At 41.9% G+C, this 15,430-nt stretch overlaps 1 protein-coding gene and 1 pseudogene across 1 annotated transcript in view; one reads left to right on the forward strand and one right to left on the reverse strand.

The window, feature by feature from the left end:
* Window positions 1–4,818: 4,818 nt before the first annotated feature.
* On the forward strand, window positions 4,819–10,387 carry LOC135543764 (tyrosine-protein kinase receptor UFO-like; annotated as a pseudogene).
* Window positions 10,388–13,095: 2,708 nt separating this feature from the next.
* The window catches only part of LOC135544223 (ryanodine receptor 1-like), a 94,002-nt gene continuing 91,667 nt past the window's right edge, over window positions 13,096–15,430 (reverse strand). Inside the window, exons 100-106 of the mRNA XM_064971676.1 lie at window positions 14,459–14,605; window positions 14,239–14,373; window positions 13,965–14,121; window positions 13,735–13,799; window positions 13,526–13,626; window positions 13,389–13,440; window positions 13,096–13,281 (exon numbers count right to left, since the gene is read on the reverse strand). Coding sequence (XP_064827748.1) covers window positions 13,186–13,281; window positions 13,389–13,440; window positions 13,526–13,626; window positions 13,735–13,799; window positions 13,965–14,121; window positions 14,239–14,373; window positions 14,459–14,605 — 753 coding nt within the window. The 3' untranslated portion in view covers window positions 13,096–13,185. The remainder of the gene's footprint in view (window positions 13,282–13,388; window positions 13,441–13,525; window positions 13,627–13,734; window positions 13,800–13,964; window positions 14,122–14,238; window positions 14,374–14,458; window positions 14,606–15,430) is intronic.

The raw sequence follows: 15,430 nt of genomic DNA on the forward strand, positions 1-15,430 counted from the left end.
CATTTTCCTTTTGTTGAATGTCACCTGTGGTTGGCCCAGGAGAATTTGGCCCAGCAGAGATTAAGCCAGGAGAGGTTGGCCCAGAAGATCTTGGCCCAGGGTATCTTGGCCCAGGAGATAAGATCTCCATATCACTCAGCGGTGGAGTTGGGGGATCTTTGTCAGAAATGGGGTCTGGAAGCGGGTCTCTGTCAGTGATGCATCGTGTTGAAGCATTATGGCGTCTACAGGAGGACATTGGTGATGATACACTCTGTAGAGTAGAAAAGTGTATAGCTGTGATATCAAACCGTTGAGGAAGAATACCCTACATCTTGCAATGCTATCGCTCACAGTCACATCACTGACAACATTCCCAGTTTTTTTTAAACGAGGAAGGCGAATTAAGATTCAAATTAAGGATACATAGACTCACCTCTCGCACTTTCCTCAGCATGTTGACCCATTGACTGAGGAGAGAATATGACACAGTATTACTTCAGTAGTACTCAGAATATAGTTTCATCAACGTGAGATGAAAGAAAGTAAATCGCTGACAATGCACATTGCTGCCAACTCCAGTCATCCCCATCCCACCCCAGCCTCAATCTCACATTGCTCTGCCAACTGACCTGCAGTCTTCTGCGTTGTCAGCCAGTAGCAGCAGGAACTTCTCCTGAGGCAGGATCAGAGCAAAGCAGCAGTCCCTGCGTCCTCCAGAGGGCAGCTTGGGCAGATCCAGGATCTCCCTGCCCTCCACGATGGCCTCACAACCCCCCTGCAATGCCACCATCTGGTCAGGAGGGGACACTGCATCGCGACTCACCAACACACAGCCGTCAGCTGTCAATATGAGGTACCTCTCCTTCCATTGTTTGAACATAAAGCCACCTGGAAGTGAGAGGTGGAGGTTGGTAGCGCAGGGGACAGGAAGCAGGAAGAGTGCATGATGGATGGTGAAAGAGCGGAACAAACAAAGGCAAAGCTTTTTAGAGGCACTTAGGACTACATACATTTTTCAGAACAGAAATATTTAACAACCAAAGCGCGATGGCAGGATTAACCATGTGTGTTAGGTGTATACTTTTGTTTCAAAGCAGATTAGTTTAAGACTACCAAGAAACACTCTGTGTGACTCTGATTTAGCCCACTGCAGTACAAGGTTAAACTAACTTTTTCACAATGATGATGATGATGATGATGGAAGCAGTGTGCCAGTGGTTTCAAACATGTCCACTTTCTGCTTCCTATCCTCTCCTCCTTTAGGATTAAAACAAGTCACATGGTTGGAGGATCAAGAGGGGGCTGGACCAAGCAGATAATACTGCCTATAGCGTGCACTTGAACTAGAATAAACAGTGCCACACATCTGGATCCACTCACTGCATGTGCAAACCAAAGTGATGCACTTCATCAGAGCATATAGAACAATCAGTCCAGGATAGGAGACCGTCTGAACAGCTGTTAGCCCACTTAGCATATTGCATTTGACTGCATCATATGACCATGTCCTCGTTAATTGATACAAATGATGTGGTCTGATCTACTAATCTATTCTTGATCTATTCCTGCCCTAGATTGTCTGTGCCAGAACTCAAAAGCACTATTTTTCTCTGCATTTGCCCAACTAATTCCACGTTATGCAACGCATGGTATGTTGATGGAACATGCCCCACTTCTTATACATCAACACACTCTTTCCACCTAGTCAGCTCTGAGATTCAAACCAGCAACCTTTCGGTTATTGGCCCAACGAGCTTAACCACTAGGCTACCTGCCGCCCACTCCTAAGTGTCCTGTATTTAGTCACAATTTATAAATGCTGTATTGATGCCCGTACAGCTCAATAGATCTAGCTTAGCACCGGACATAGACTGTAAAACATTTCTCCGTTGTCATAATGCAAAAGAAGCTTGTCTGTTTATGCTAGCCATCATCTAATAAATATTTCTATGGATTTTACATAGGCTTAAATTTTGTTCCAAAACTGAAGATAATCATTATTTTACAGAAATTAATCCATAAAAAAACATCAATAAATGTACATTACAATAATATTTAAAGTAACGTCCTACCAATTATTACTACTAAACAAAAATAACTAAAGTAAAAGAGAGGAGAACTAGTGTCTTACCATACTTCCTGAGAAATCCACGGTGAATCCCTGCAACACTCATATTTAAAGGTTACCCTCCATGAGAGAAAAGGCGCAAGAGATGGAGAGAGCGATGGCTGTATTTAGGAAGGATGCAAAGTGGGCGAGTGAGCATGCCTGTGTGTGTTTGGTGTGTTTTAGTGCCGAGGCATAATCCCCATTCAGCTGGAGCATCCCACACAGGGGCAGTTCAGAAGCTTGGAATGAGATTGATTTTTACAAGCCAAGTACAATCACACAAACAACACATGCCAGTGCAAATCAAAAGTATAGTACTGAAGTATGAATGGTCAAATCTAATGCAAAATTCCTAACCTACAAAATGACCTATAGCCTAACCATTTGTGCAACATTTTCACTAATGCATATAGAATTAGAGAAAGCATTCACTGGGTAAAGCACATATAATCTGTACTGTCTATTGTGCTATTACTGACATGGTACATTACCACCAGCTCCTCTCTTCTCTTGAGCCACTTGATAGTATTTCCTATTGATACTTGCATGTACTAAAATAACTAAGACTTGCACCATGACTCAGTGATTTAAGTCCTCAATCAATGAGACATGCACTATGACTCAGTGATTAAAGTCCTCAATCAATAAAACATGTACTATGACTCAGTGATTAAAGTCCTCAATCAATAAAACATGTACTATGACTGTGATTAAAGTCCTCAATCACTAAAACATGCTCTATGACTCAGTGATTCAAGTTCTCAATCAATAAAACATGCACTATGACTCAGTGATTCAAGTTCTCAATCAATAAAACATGCACTATGACTCAGTGATTCAAGTTCTCAATCACTAAAACATGTACAGTGATTTAAATCCTCAATAATTGGTGTATTTCTTAATCTTAATCCCATTAACACTTTCATGTGAAGTCAACAACAACCCCCTGTGGTAGGGTGCAATGAGATCACATTGACAATCCCTCACCGGCCTTTGACCCCAGATTATGGCGGCCGCAGGGGATTGCTGTATCTCTCCACAGATGGTTTGTGGGAAATAGGAATGGACAGACTGATACCATGTTAATCTTTAATAGCCTATGTGAATGTTGCAGCATAAATCCCATATGGTTTTAAAATATCATACATGGAACAGACCTTAAGCATTTTGCTGCAGGATAACAGTCATTATCATCTCTGCAGATAAACATTTTATTTGTTTGTTTTTCATAAGAACTTTAACAATGAGAACTGACATGAACTTTTCTCATACGTGCATCCATCCTTTATCATATGCTAGCATATTCTTTCATACGAAGATGTGCTTTTCTGTCATTCATTATTTGAATATCCAGATGAGAGATCATGTATAGCATCTTGTTATACTTGTTGGCTCTGAGGACCAACAGGGTGTGTAGGCTTTTGCTCCGGCCCACCGTCAAACAAGGTTAATTTTAGGCTTGATAATTATTAGTTGATTATTTGAATCAGGTAGTATTAGCCATCGATGAACCCCAAGGACTATGATTGAAGAGCACTGCTATGGCATGAGATTATGCTGTTCTGGTTTAGGACATTTTATTGCAGTGTTGTGATTCTAAGAACGTCCAGAAGGGCGCAGTAATACCCCATGGACTGAATGTTGAATGTTTTTATGTTGCCATAAAATAGGGTTGTGACTAGATGGGGTACAGCCATGACCCTAAAGTGACTTTTCATAGCAGGTTATGAGAACATTTTAGCTAACCTTAACTGGTTTCCTAACCTACTACGTTAATTCTCCTAACCTGCTGCGTAAGTTCTATTAACATGCTACATAAAAGTCACTTCTGGTCGTAGCTGTACACCACTTAGTCAAAACCAGGAAGTAGCCTCCTACTAAATCCTCTGTTTCCTCATTTTAGAAACACATCCGGCTAGTCTTGAGGAGTGAAATGTGCCCCTTAAATTAGTTAACGATAAAAAAGTAGGCCTATACATTTGTTTTTGCATGTGTAAAGTCTGCTGTCTCTAAGATAATACTGTTATTGACCATTTTACTGTTTTCTCAGCTGACTGGTATATCATGTTATGACAGTATATCATGTTATGACAGTGGATTTAGATGTGGAAACATTCAACCTTTTTTTGCCCAGTGGTTAATGTCTACATTTGTTTTTGCCACGTTTATTCTATGACAGACACTTTAACTTTTACATTATATGATGTGAGCTAAACATCCAAAATCATTTTTTCCTTGAAATATTTTTAATTGAAATACTATAGAATTCCATTCATTATGGAGCAGGCTTTCCCAAATCCGGTCGAGGAGTGTTTCTTCAACGGTTGAGTGTGCATGATGGTCAATAAAGTAAGTGAAGAGAAGGGAGGGAGGAGTAATGGAGGGAACAAATGTCAAGAGCTAAAGTTTGCCCATAGAGTAATTCAACCGATGTTGAGAGACTGTCTAATACTCGCGGACTATTTGCTTATTACAAACTAAACTAGCTGGATTTGATGTATCCTATTTTTTGAATTCGACTCCTCAAAGGAGCAAAACTATTTCAAGAATTCCCATGGCATAGTCTAAAGTATACGTTTTGGAAAGCAGCTGAAACCTTCAAGAAATAAAGTCTAACATCTGGATACTGTGCGAGGAAGATGACTCATTCTAGCCAGGAATCGTGTAAATATGTCTGAGGCATAGTAGAGAGCAATCTTATTCTTCAAGAGCAAACCTGAAGGAGGATGGGCGGCAGTGGAGGGTGTGTGCCGTTAGTTGTTCTTCTGTTGATGGATATAGCTACAGTGCTAGGCCTACCTGTGCCAGGTGAGTCAGCATGGACGATAACGGAGGCGCTGTCATAACGTATATTTTATTATTTCAAAAACCTTTTTAAAAGTATATGTATATGTTTTTCCTTCATTCTGGTTTATCTTACTTACAAAGGTTTTAGACTGATATAGTTACAGATGTAGGTTTTTAATTTGAGCCAGTTTGCTACAACAGGAAAGAATCCTGCAGCAACAGAACATTTTAATTATTATGTGGATTATAAATTCATTAACATTTTTGTAGGGTTTGATACATTTTTCGTACGGGAAAATCTAGTCTGATATTTCAGAGTGGAAATTACAAACTTCAGAAGCCTTTTTAAACCTCAAATACACTTCAAGTTTTATAGTTCCTGCAGTGCAGTAAAGTTCTCTTGCAAGAGGGCGATCAAATTAAGATCCTACATCTGTAGGAATTGACAATACAATTTTACTCTCTATTTAATGTTAAACTACTCTTAACTCATGCTTCCCCTAATGAACTTTGGTATTTATTAATCTATGAATTAATTAAAAGCAATAGTCACTGAATATCAGTTTAACATTCAGAGGTGTTGTGTGTGTCCCACCTGTTTTTTTAAATTAAGTGTTTCAGTTTTTGAAGAGCCCGGCCAACGTAACCTTATCCCTGGGTAAACCGGTACAGGTGCCCTGTCCTCTCCAGGGAGATGGGGGTGGAGAGGAGCCTCCGGGTGTGGTGTGGTTGAGGGACGGTCAATCCCTGGATTACGCTGACACCAATCAAGTGCAAGTGCCTGTCACTGAAGGAGGTTGGCTGACCATCAGTGAACGCAGGTCTTTCCTTGACTCTCTCTGTGTGTTTACGTTACGTCAGTCAGAACACCAATGCATCTTATTTTTAGTTAAATGTCTGTCTGTCTGTCCTCAGAATTGATAATGTGAAGCTGTCAGACATTGGGAGATACTGTTGTATGGCAACAGTTGGGAGGAAGGACTTGATGTCTCAGGAGGGGCACATTCAGCTGGAGGGTAAAGTGTCCCTTTTCTCATTTTAATAAAATGTCTGTCTATATTCTACAATATTTTACTGAAATTTCATGATCTTTTCAAGGAATCCCACATTTCTCAGTGAAGCCTCTTGACGTGACAGTGGTGGCTACTGTTAGCCTCAGCCTACAGTGTTTGGCCCATGGGCCTCCAGAACCTGTCAGGATCATCTGGCTGCAGAACGGAGGACCACTCAACACGATACAGGACCCAGTGTCCCATTCTCCCTCTACTCTCAATATCACAGGCAAAGACTGTCTTATTTGTGTTTGGCCCATGGGCCTCCAGAACCAGTCAGGATCATCTGGCTGCAGAACGGAGGACCACTCAACACGATACAGGACCCGGTGTCCCATTCTCCCTCTACTCTCAATATCACAGGCAAAGTCTTATTTGCATGCCACACGTAGAACGAATCAAAATCAAATCAAATTGTATTTGTCACATACTTTGTAAACAACAGGTGTAGACTAACAGTGAAATGCTGATTTAATGGTCATTTTCCAACAATGCAGAGTTAAAGATAAAAAAGAAAACATTTACATAGTGACACGAGGAAAAAGCCTTTCTGTTGTTATGTATTGTGTGATGTAAAACATATTTTCAGAGGAAATTCTTTCATAAAAGAGAGTTGATAAAATCAAAAGCATTCATTATATCACTGACCACCTCTGACTGTCACCATTTAGGCCTCAACCATACCAGCAGCTTCTCCTGTGAAGCACACAACAGTAAAGGTGTGGCTACCTCAGCCTCTGGGACTGTGACAGGTCCGTACCAACAGGGCAGGGGTGCAACAGACATTACTTAACATGCTGATGGGATTGGTTTTTATCCATGACTATCTCTCTTTCTGTCTTGGAATAGTGGTTCCCTCCCAGGCACAGAAAATCCAAGTTGTAGAGGTCACCAACTCTCCCCTACACATCTCCTGGAGCCTGGCTTTGGAGGGGTATATCGTGTCTCTGTGTGTTCTATACAGGTAAGACTAATCCAAGAAACTGGCGTGACTGACTATAGAATAGTCTAGATACAGAGCCAATCTAAAAGTAACTGCTCATGAGTTATACACAGGGTATAAAACAGTATGAACACCTGCTCTTTCCATGACATAGACTGACCAGGTGAATCCAGGTGAAAGTGGTATTAATGTTTTATGCACTCAGTGTACCATGATTGATATTTCAGGCAGCTCCGTCTGGTCCTGACCGCAACACGCTGCGTAATCTGATCCATAATCAGAATGTCTATGTACCACCTGCTCAACCCCTGATCCCTGAACTGAAGCCCTACACCTTCTATGACGTGAGGGTGGCTTGCCGTAGTAGTCACGGTGCTTCCCCATGGACACCATGGGTAACACTGCACACAGCTGAAGGAGGTAAGCTGTACGCCACAATCTTCTACCCACAACCCATCAGTGTTTATAAAATTATATTACTAATGTTTTCCGTTATTATAACGTAGATGCAGGGAGTCAGGAAGCAGGTGCAGTTAGTGAGTTTAATAACAACAAACATGGAGCAATACAAAACACGAGAAGCGTCGACATGGAAACAAAAACAATACTCCCTGATGACTAATAACAAAAGAGTGCTATATAAAGGATAAGTAATCAAGGGATTAATGAAGTTCAGGTGTGACCGATGAGACGAGGTGTGCATAATGATGGTTGCCAGGTATGCGTAAAGATGGGTTGCCAGGACAAGTGGTTAGTAGACCGGTGACGTTGAGCGGGAGTTGACGTGATAGTTATTTGTATTCACTTCTACATTTCTTAGTCCTTTTGGCAGATGATTTCATCCTGAGTGACTTACAATAAGGGAATTCAACAAGTGCAACAACACCTATGTAGCAGAGCTCAGAGACAAACAGGAAATATGGGAGGAGCAACGAGAGTCGTCTAAGTTGAGTGACTCGCTGTGAAAGACTGGTTTTGGAACAAAGATTGTTCTTGAAAAAACTATTTGGGAATTGGTTAAACATTCTCAAGTGTTTTTTGATCAAATAAACTGAAGAGATAGGGACCTGACATTAAATAAAGATTGTCAGTGCTGGTATGGTAATAGACAGTCAAGTTTGCCAGTAGGAACACTCCTCCGCTCCATCCTCAGTGTTTTAAATATAAACCTATATATTGAGCGAGCTGCCTGAGTGAAGGAGGAGGTAATGAGAGCAGGAGGGAAACACATTAAACATTGTCTATTCATGGTTTGGCAGAGGTGGTGCAATCCTGCTGTGTCCATAATGCCGCAGTGTGTTTGAATTAAGTCGAGAGGAGAAGCGTTTTTTCTCATGCTTTCCACGGTCTGCAATGTAGACATGCTTGTGAAAAAGGGAAAGAGAGACTTTCGAAGAGAAAGGGGAAACAGCCACTACCACAGTGGTGTGGTGTGGTGCACATCAACCCTGCTGGCCTATAAATCATTTTCCTGAAGTAAAATGAAGTTGTCACGTTCGTTGAAATGAGCGGACCAAGGTGCAGCGTCGTAGGCGTACATTTTACTCTCATTTAAAATGAAACCAAAAAAAAAAAAAAACACAAAAACGAACGTAAAGCTACATGCAGTGCAGAAAGCAACTAAACACAAACAAGATCCCACAATCTAAGGTGGGAAAAAGGGCTTCCTAAGTATGATCCCCAATCAGAGACAACGATAAACAGCTGCCTCTGATTGGGAACCATACTAGGCCAACAAAGAAATAGAAACATAGATTTGCCCACCCAAGTCACACCCTGATCTAACCAAATAGAGAATAAAAACGTCTCTCTAAGGTCAGGGCGTGACAGTAGTCAGGAAAAACAGCAATTCAATCAAATCAGTAACCAGATTTTAGAGTTGAAATAAAACACCCTTCTTGTGCTGTGAGAATGTAAGTTTGGATTCATTTGATTTGATTAACTACACAACGTTGACTGTATGGAGGAGAAAAAAAAGACATCGTACCGGTTCTTTCCGTACGTTTGTTGTTGCATGCAGTGGAAGACTCATGAATCTGAGGTCTTTGTGTAACCTAACCATTTAGATTCTTTATCTGAAGATAGCATGCACACGCATGAGGTGGCACAGATCTTCAAGGTGTGTGTGTGTGTGTGTGTGTGTGTGTGTGTGTGTGTGTGTGTGTGTGTGTGTGTGTGTGTGTGTGTGTGTGTGTGTGTGTGTGTGTGTGTGTGTGTGTGTGTGTGTGTGTGTGTGTGTGTGTGTGTGTGTGTGTGTGTGTGTGTGTGTGTGTGTGTGCTATACTTTGTGTTGTAAATAGAGCACATGGTCCCGACCTCCCCACAAAGATGTACAGGAATATTTTGGAAAGATATCTTATCTCTCTCACCTACAGTACATCTCTCAACAGGAGTCAGAGGTGCTTAGGCAGAGGGAGAGACAGACAGAGGGTTGGAGGGATAAAGGGAGAGACAGACAGAAGGTTGGAGGGATAGAGGCAGAGGGAAAGACAGACAGAGGGATAGAGGGAGAGGGAGAGAAAGACGGAGGGATAGAGGGAGAGGGAGAGAAAGACGGAGGGTTGGAGGGATAGAGGGAGAGGGAGAGAAAGACGGAGGGTTGGAGGGATAGAGGGAGAGGGAGAGGGAAAGAAAGACTGATGGTTGGAGGGATAGAGGCAGAGGGAAAGGCAGACAGAGGATTGGAGGGATAGAGGGAGAGAAAGACGGAGGGTTGGAGGGATAGAGGCAGAGGAAAAGACAGACAGAGGGTTGGAGGGATAGAGGGAGAGGGAAAGACAGACAGAGGGTTAGAGGGATAGAGGCAGAGGGAAAGACAGACAGGGGGTTGGAGGGATAGAGGGAGAGGGAAAGACAGACAGAGGGTGGGAGGGATAGAGGGAGAGGGACGGGCTACAGAGTGGAATACCTCACTGCTAACATCCCCCAGGTAACACACACACACACACACACACACACACACACACACACACACACACACACACACACACACACACACACACACACACACACACACACACAGCCCAGTTAAATAAAGGTAAAATAAATAAAAATATATACATTTACGGATAGCCAGGGGCACATAACAGACATAACTTACAAATGAAGCATTGGTGTTTAGTGAGTCCGCCAGATCAGAGGCAGTAGGGATGCCCAGGGATGTTCTCTTGATAAGTATGTGAATTGAGCCATTTTCCTATTCTACTAAGCATTCAAAATGTAACGAGTACTTCTGGGTGTAAGCGAAAATGTATGGAGTGAAAGTACATTATTTTCTTTAGGAATGAGGGGAAGTAAAAGTAAAAGTTGTCAAAAATATAAATAGTATTTTTTTTTTAATTAAGTGCTTTACCCCACTGTCCCTGTATCACTTTGTTCCATTGTTTTTCATTACTGTCAGATGATTCATTTAAACCATCTGTGTGTGCAACAGGAAGACATTTTACCCTATGAGGAACGCTGGTGGGGATTTTGTGGTGAGATACAGTGCAGGACGCACCTACAATCGGCAGTCAAATGAAGCCACATGTGAGTTGCCATGCCAGTGACATAAGAGAAACAGCGCAGGATGAGCGGATATATTAGTTATTTAAGTGAATGATTGGAATCAAATGATGTGTCGTGCAGGGTGAGAGTTCAGGAACAGATGTTGAGGCTTGGATTTCATCCTGTTGCTCAATGTTGTTCTGTGCCAGATGTGGAGAAGCAGAGTAGTGTCATGATCTGGCTGTTAACACAACCATTTGGATTTAATTGAGAACAGAATCAGGGCTGGCACTTGTGCTATCTCAATGACTCTATGGACAGCCCTCAGCACAAGGCCCAGCCCTATCTCAATGACTCTGTGGACAGCCCTCAACACAAGGCCCAGCCCTATCTCAATGACTCTATGGACAGCCCTCAGCACAAGGCCCAGCCCTATCTCAATGACTCTGTGGACAGCCCTCAACACAAGGCCCAGCCCTATCTCAATGACTCTGTGGACAGCCCTCAGCACAAGGCCCAGCCCTATCTCAATGACTCTGTGGACAGCCCTCAACACAAGGCCCAGCCCTATCTCAATGACTCTGTGGACAGCCCTCAACACAAGGCCCAGCCCTATCTCAATGACTCTGTGGACAGCCCTCAACACAAGGCCCAGCCCTATCTCAATGACTCTGTGGACAGCATGAGCTGGATGGCCTCCTCTTCGAGCCCCACTTTTCAGCTCCAGGCTGAACTCCTCCTCTCTCCTGCTGGACGGACAGGTCAAGGATGGGACTGTAGGGTGTTCAGGCAGTGAGGCTTGGAGAAAATACACCGTGACTACCAGTGGTTGTATAGAAATACTGAAAAATGTGGACTGAAATTCACTTTTTATTGAAATACTGTTGTGTAGTCAAATGAACAAGCGCTAAAGAAATCATTGATTTGTTGTGCACATACACTGCAGTAAATTATTACTAATGTGCAGCCCCCCATCACATGCTAAATATCTTCCCAATATTAAGTTTAGAAATCAAATCACCTAATTCATTGGCAGCGACTGTGTGTTATAAATTGGTATAATCATCTACTGAATGAAAGCTACATCAAACTGCAAGTGAAATCAATACCTTTATTTAATAAACCAATGAACAAACTCATTAATAAACCAATCTTTGTTTTAAGAACACAAAGTTGTGAGTTCTTGTAAACTAAACAATGTATTGGATACAATAATGCATTCATAGTGTTCACAGACTAGAGTCGGCATTAAAAAACATTGAACAAACGAAAAAATACACAATCCCTAGTTACTACGTTAACAGCACAGTAACCATAATTAGTGCTATGGAGAAAAATAAGAATAATCAACATTATTACTAATCATTAAACAGAGACAGAGAAGGTTTCAGGAAAAGCTGTAGTGTTTGCAACACAAATGTTGTCAGTTGAAAAGTAGCAGTTGAAGAGCATTTAAAGAAAGTACGGCACTCAGCACATTCAACGTACTGTATGAGTGGTTGTAGAGCTGTTCCAATGGGATGGAAATTCAAGCGGAATAGTCAAATATTATCAAAGAGATTGTTGTGTCATTAGTCTCAGAGTGCATTGTTTTAAAGGGAAAATCGATGTACTCTGTGACTATCTCCCACGTTGTCACTCCAAACGACCACTCAGAGAGAGAGAGAGAGCGAAAATAAGCAACTGTCACAAATGTTGTACTTGTATCTAGTCCTTGTTACTTAAATACTTACTTAATAATTATGTAAATGAGGTATTTCTGTTTTACATTTTTTATAGAAGTACCAGCCACTATACGCTTGTAGTAGAAAGTAGTACAGCAATGCAACTAAAAGTTTGTTCAAACGATTTAGACACTGAAATTTGACAGAAATGTACATTTGTATTGTCTACAAACACAGACAAACAATGTGCACTGTGTGTGAGAGATGACATTGATTTCAGTCTGGTTTAGTATGGTTACAGTATAGTACAGCTATTTCAGTCTGGTTTAGTATGGTTACAGTATAGTACAGCTATTTCAGTCTGGTTTAGTATGGTTACAGTATAATACTATTTCAGTCTGGTTTAGTATGGTTACAGTATAGTACAGCTATTTCAGTCTGGTTTAGTATGGTTACAGTATAGTACAGCTATTTCAGTCTGGTTTAGTATGGTTACAGTATAGTACAGCTATTTCAGTCTGGTTTAGTATGGTTACAGTATAGTACAGCTATTTCAGTCTGGTTTAGTATGGTTACAGTATAGTACAGCTATTTCAGTCTGGTTTAGTATGGTTACAGTATAGTACAGCTATTTCAGTCTGGTTTAGTATGGTTACAGTATAGTACAGCTATTTCAGTCTGGTTTAGTATGGTTACAGTATAGTACAGCTATTTCAGTCTGGTTTAGTATGGTTACAGTATAGTACAGCTAGTCTGGTTTAGTATGGTTACAGTATAGTACAGCTGTCTGGTTTAGTATGGTTACAGTATAGTACAGCTATTTCAGTCTGGTTTATTAAACCTATTTCAGTCTGGTTTAGTATGGTTACAGTATAGTACAGCTATTTCAGTCTGGTTTAGTATGGTTACAGTATAGTACAGTTATTTCAGTCTGGTTTATTAAACCTACTAATTGTAGTAGTACATTACAGTATGTTATTAAACCTACTAATTGTAGTAGTACATTACAGTATGTTATTAAACCTAATAATTGTAGTAGTACATTACAGTATGATATTAAACCCACTAATTGTAGTAGTACATTACAGTATGTTATTAAACCAACTAATTGTAGTAGTACATTACAGTATGATATTAAACCTACTAATTGTAGTAGTATGGTTATGCAAGCTGATCCTCATATTGCTTTCTGAAACAGTCGCCAGCAGGGAAGAAGTCCCACGCTCGCTCCTGGTACATCTTCCACACATACGACTCCTGCAACAGAGGACAGTAGGTTAGAGGGTGAAAAGAAGAGACAGCCAATTGAAATGAATGGCGAAGAATTTGGTGTCACAAACAGAAAGACTGACAGACAGATTCACCTGGCCAGTGTGCTCCGTCTCATCTTTGTTGATGAGGTACATTAAGAAGAACCTGCAGAGGACAGACAGGCAGGTCATTGTGATGGCTGATGGACATGGACACACACTGTTGACTGCCTGACAGGGAGAACACTCACATGTAGTTGGCCAAGTTGTGTTCCTCTAGGGTGTGGGTCTCGAAGCCGTGCGGCGTCGAATCAAAGTAGTCGCTTCCAATTCCACAGATGAAGCACTTGGTCTACAAGGATCAAATAAACAGAAACGGTAGACAAAATGCTGGTATGTGCATAACTATCTGACTCACTCACCTAAAACTGAGGAAAGCAATAAAATGAATGATTTCTACCTCCATGTCTTCCTTAACCTGCTCCTGTTGGTCTCTGAGCTCTCCGAAGGCGTCAATGATCAGACCTGTAGGTAGCACACAAGCTCACAGCCTCACTGGAGAATGGAATTATGACTAGATATCTCCTTCCATCCATTCAGTATGCCCAGACAGAAATTGGTCTTGCTTGAGGTATACTGTACAGTAGTTGGGTAGTGTTTTGGACTGCATAAGAGGGTCGGGTTCCTTACCCTGGATGATGGCCAACAGGATAACAATGACAAAGAAGAAGAAGGTGATGTCAAAGATGACCCGGTAGAGCTCGTACACGTCTCCTGCCGGGTCCTCGATCTCGTCCCCTATGCCACCGCCAGCACGCACGCCCACATACATATGGAAGAGGTAGCACTGACGAAAAGTGGAGGGAAGAGAACACATCAAATATAGGGCAGGAGTAAGTAGACTCCACTATACAACATATTGTATACCACACAGAGCAGACCAGAGACAGAAACCCTGACTCACAGTCATCATGTCGTCACATTTCATATCCGGCTCATCCTCATCTTCACTCTTGTTGTAAAACTTGCGGAAGAAGATAAAGGCCACTACAGTGTAGAGATACACCACCACTGCCAACAAGCCCAATGTCATCATGAGCTAGGAGGGAGACAGGGAATGAGTAGAATCAGCCACACATTCACTACACACGGAGGCTGGAAGAGTCTTCCTGGTCAGCTCTTACTTGTTTCCCATTGTGGGTGACAGAGGACAGGATAGTACGCAGATCCTTCACACCGATGGCTATGTCCAGCAAGTGACAGGCATAGAAGAAGTTGTTATAATGTCCAAGCAAGGACATGATCGTGTACCAACACAGGTAGAGAAAAGTCTGGGGGGAATAATATTGAAATAATATACAGTTTATTGTCTACAACTTACAGTATGAAGACATACATTTGAAAAGTATTCAGACCCCTTGACTTTTTCCACATTTTGTTGCGTTACAGCCTTATTCTACATTTACATAGGTATTCAGACCCTTTACTCAGTACTTTGTTGAAGCACCTTTGGGAGCATTTACAGCCTAGAGTCGTCTTGGGTATGACGCTACAAGTTTGGCACACCTGTATTTGGGGAGTTTCTCCCAGTCTTCTCTGCAGATCCTCTCAAGTTCTGTCAGGTTGGATGAGGATGACTATTTTCAGGTCTCTCCAGAGATGATTGTTTGGGTTCAAGTCTGTGCTCTGGCTGGGCCACTCAAGGACATTCAGAAGCCACTGCTGCATTTTCTTGCCTGTGTGGTTAGGGTCGTTGTCCTGTTTGAAGGTGAACCTTCACATCAGTCTGAGGTCTTGAGCGCTCTGGAGCAGGTTTTCATCCAGGATCTCTGTACTTTACTCCATTTATCTTTCCCTCGACCCTGACTAGTCTCCCAGTCCCTGCAGCTGAAAACATCCCCACATCATGATGCTGCCACCACCATGCTTCACTGTGGGGATTGTGCCAGGTTTCCTCCAGATGTGACGCTTAGCAATTCAGGCCAAAGAGTTCAATCTTGGCTTCATCAGACCAGAGAATCTTGTTTCTCATGGTCTGAGAGTCCTTTAGGTGCCTTTTGCAAACTTCCAGAGGGCTGTCATGTGCCTTTTACTGAGGAGTGGTTTCTGTCTGGCCACTCTACCATAAAGGCCTGATTGGTGGAGAGCTGCAGAGA

Source organism: Oncorhynchus masou, chromosome 8, assembly GCF_036934945.1.
Source record: "Oncorhynchus masou masou isolate Uvic2021 chromosome 8, UVic_Omas_1.1, whole genome shotgun sequence".
NCBI lineage: Eukaryota > Metazoa > Chordata > Actinopteri > Salmoniformes > Salmonidae > Oncorhynchus > Oncorhynchus masou.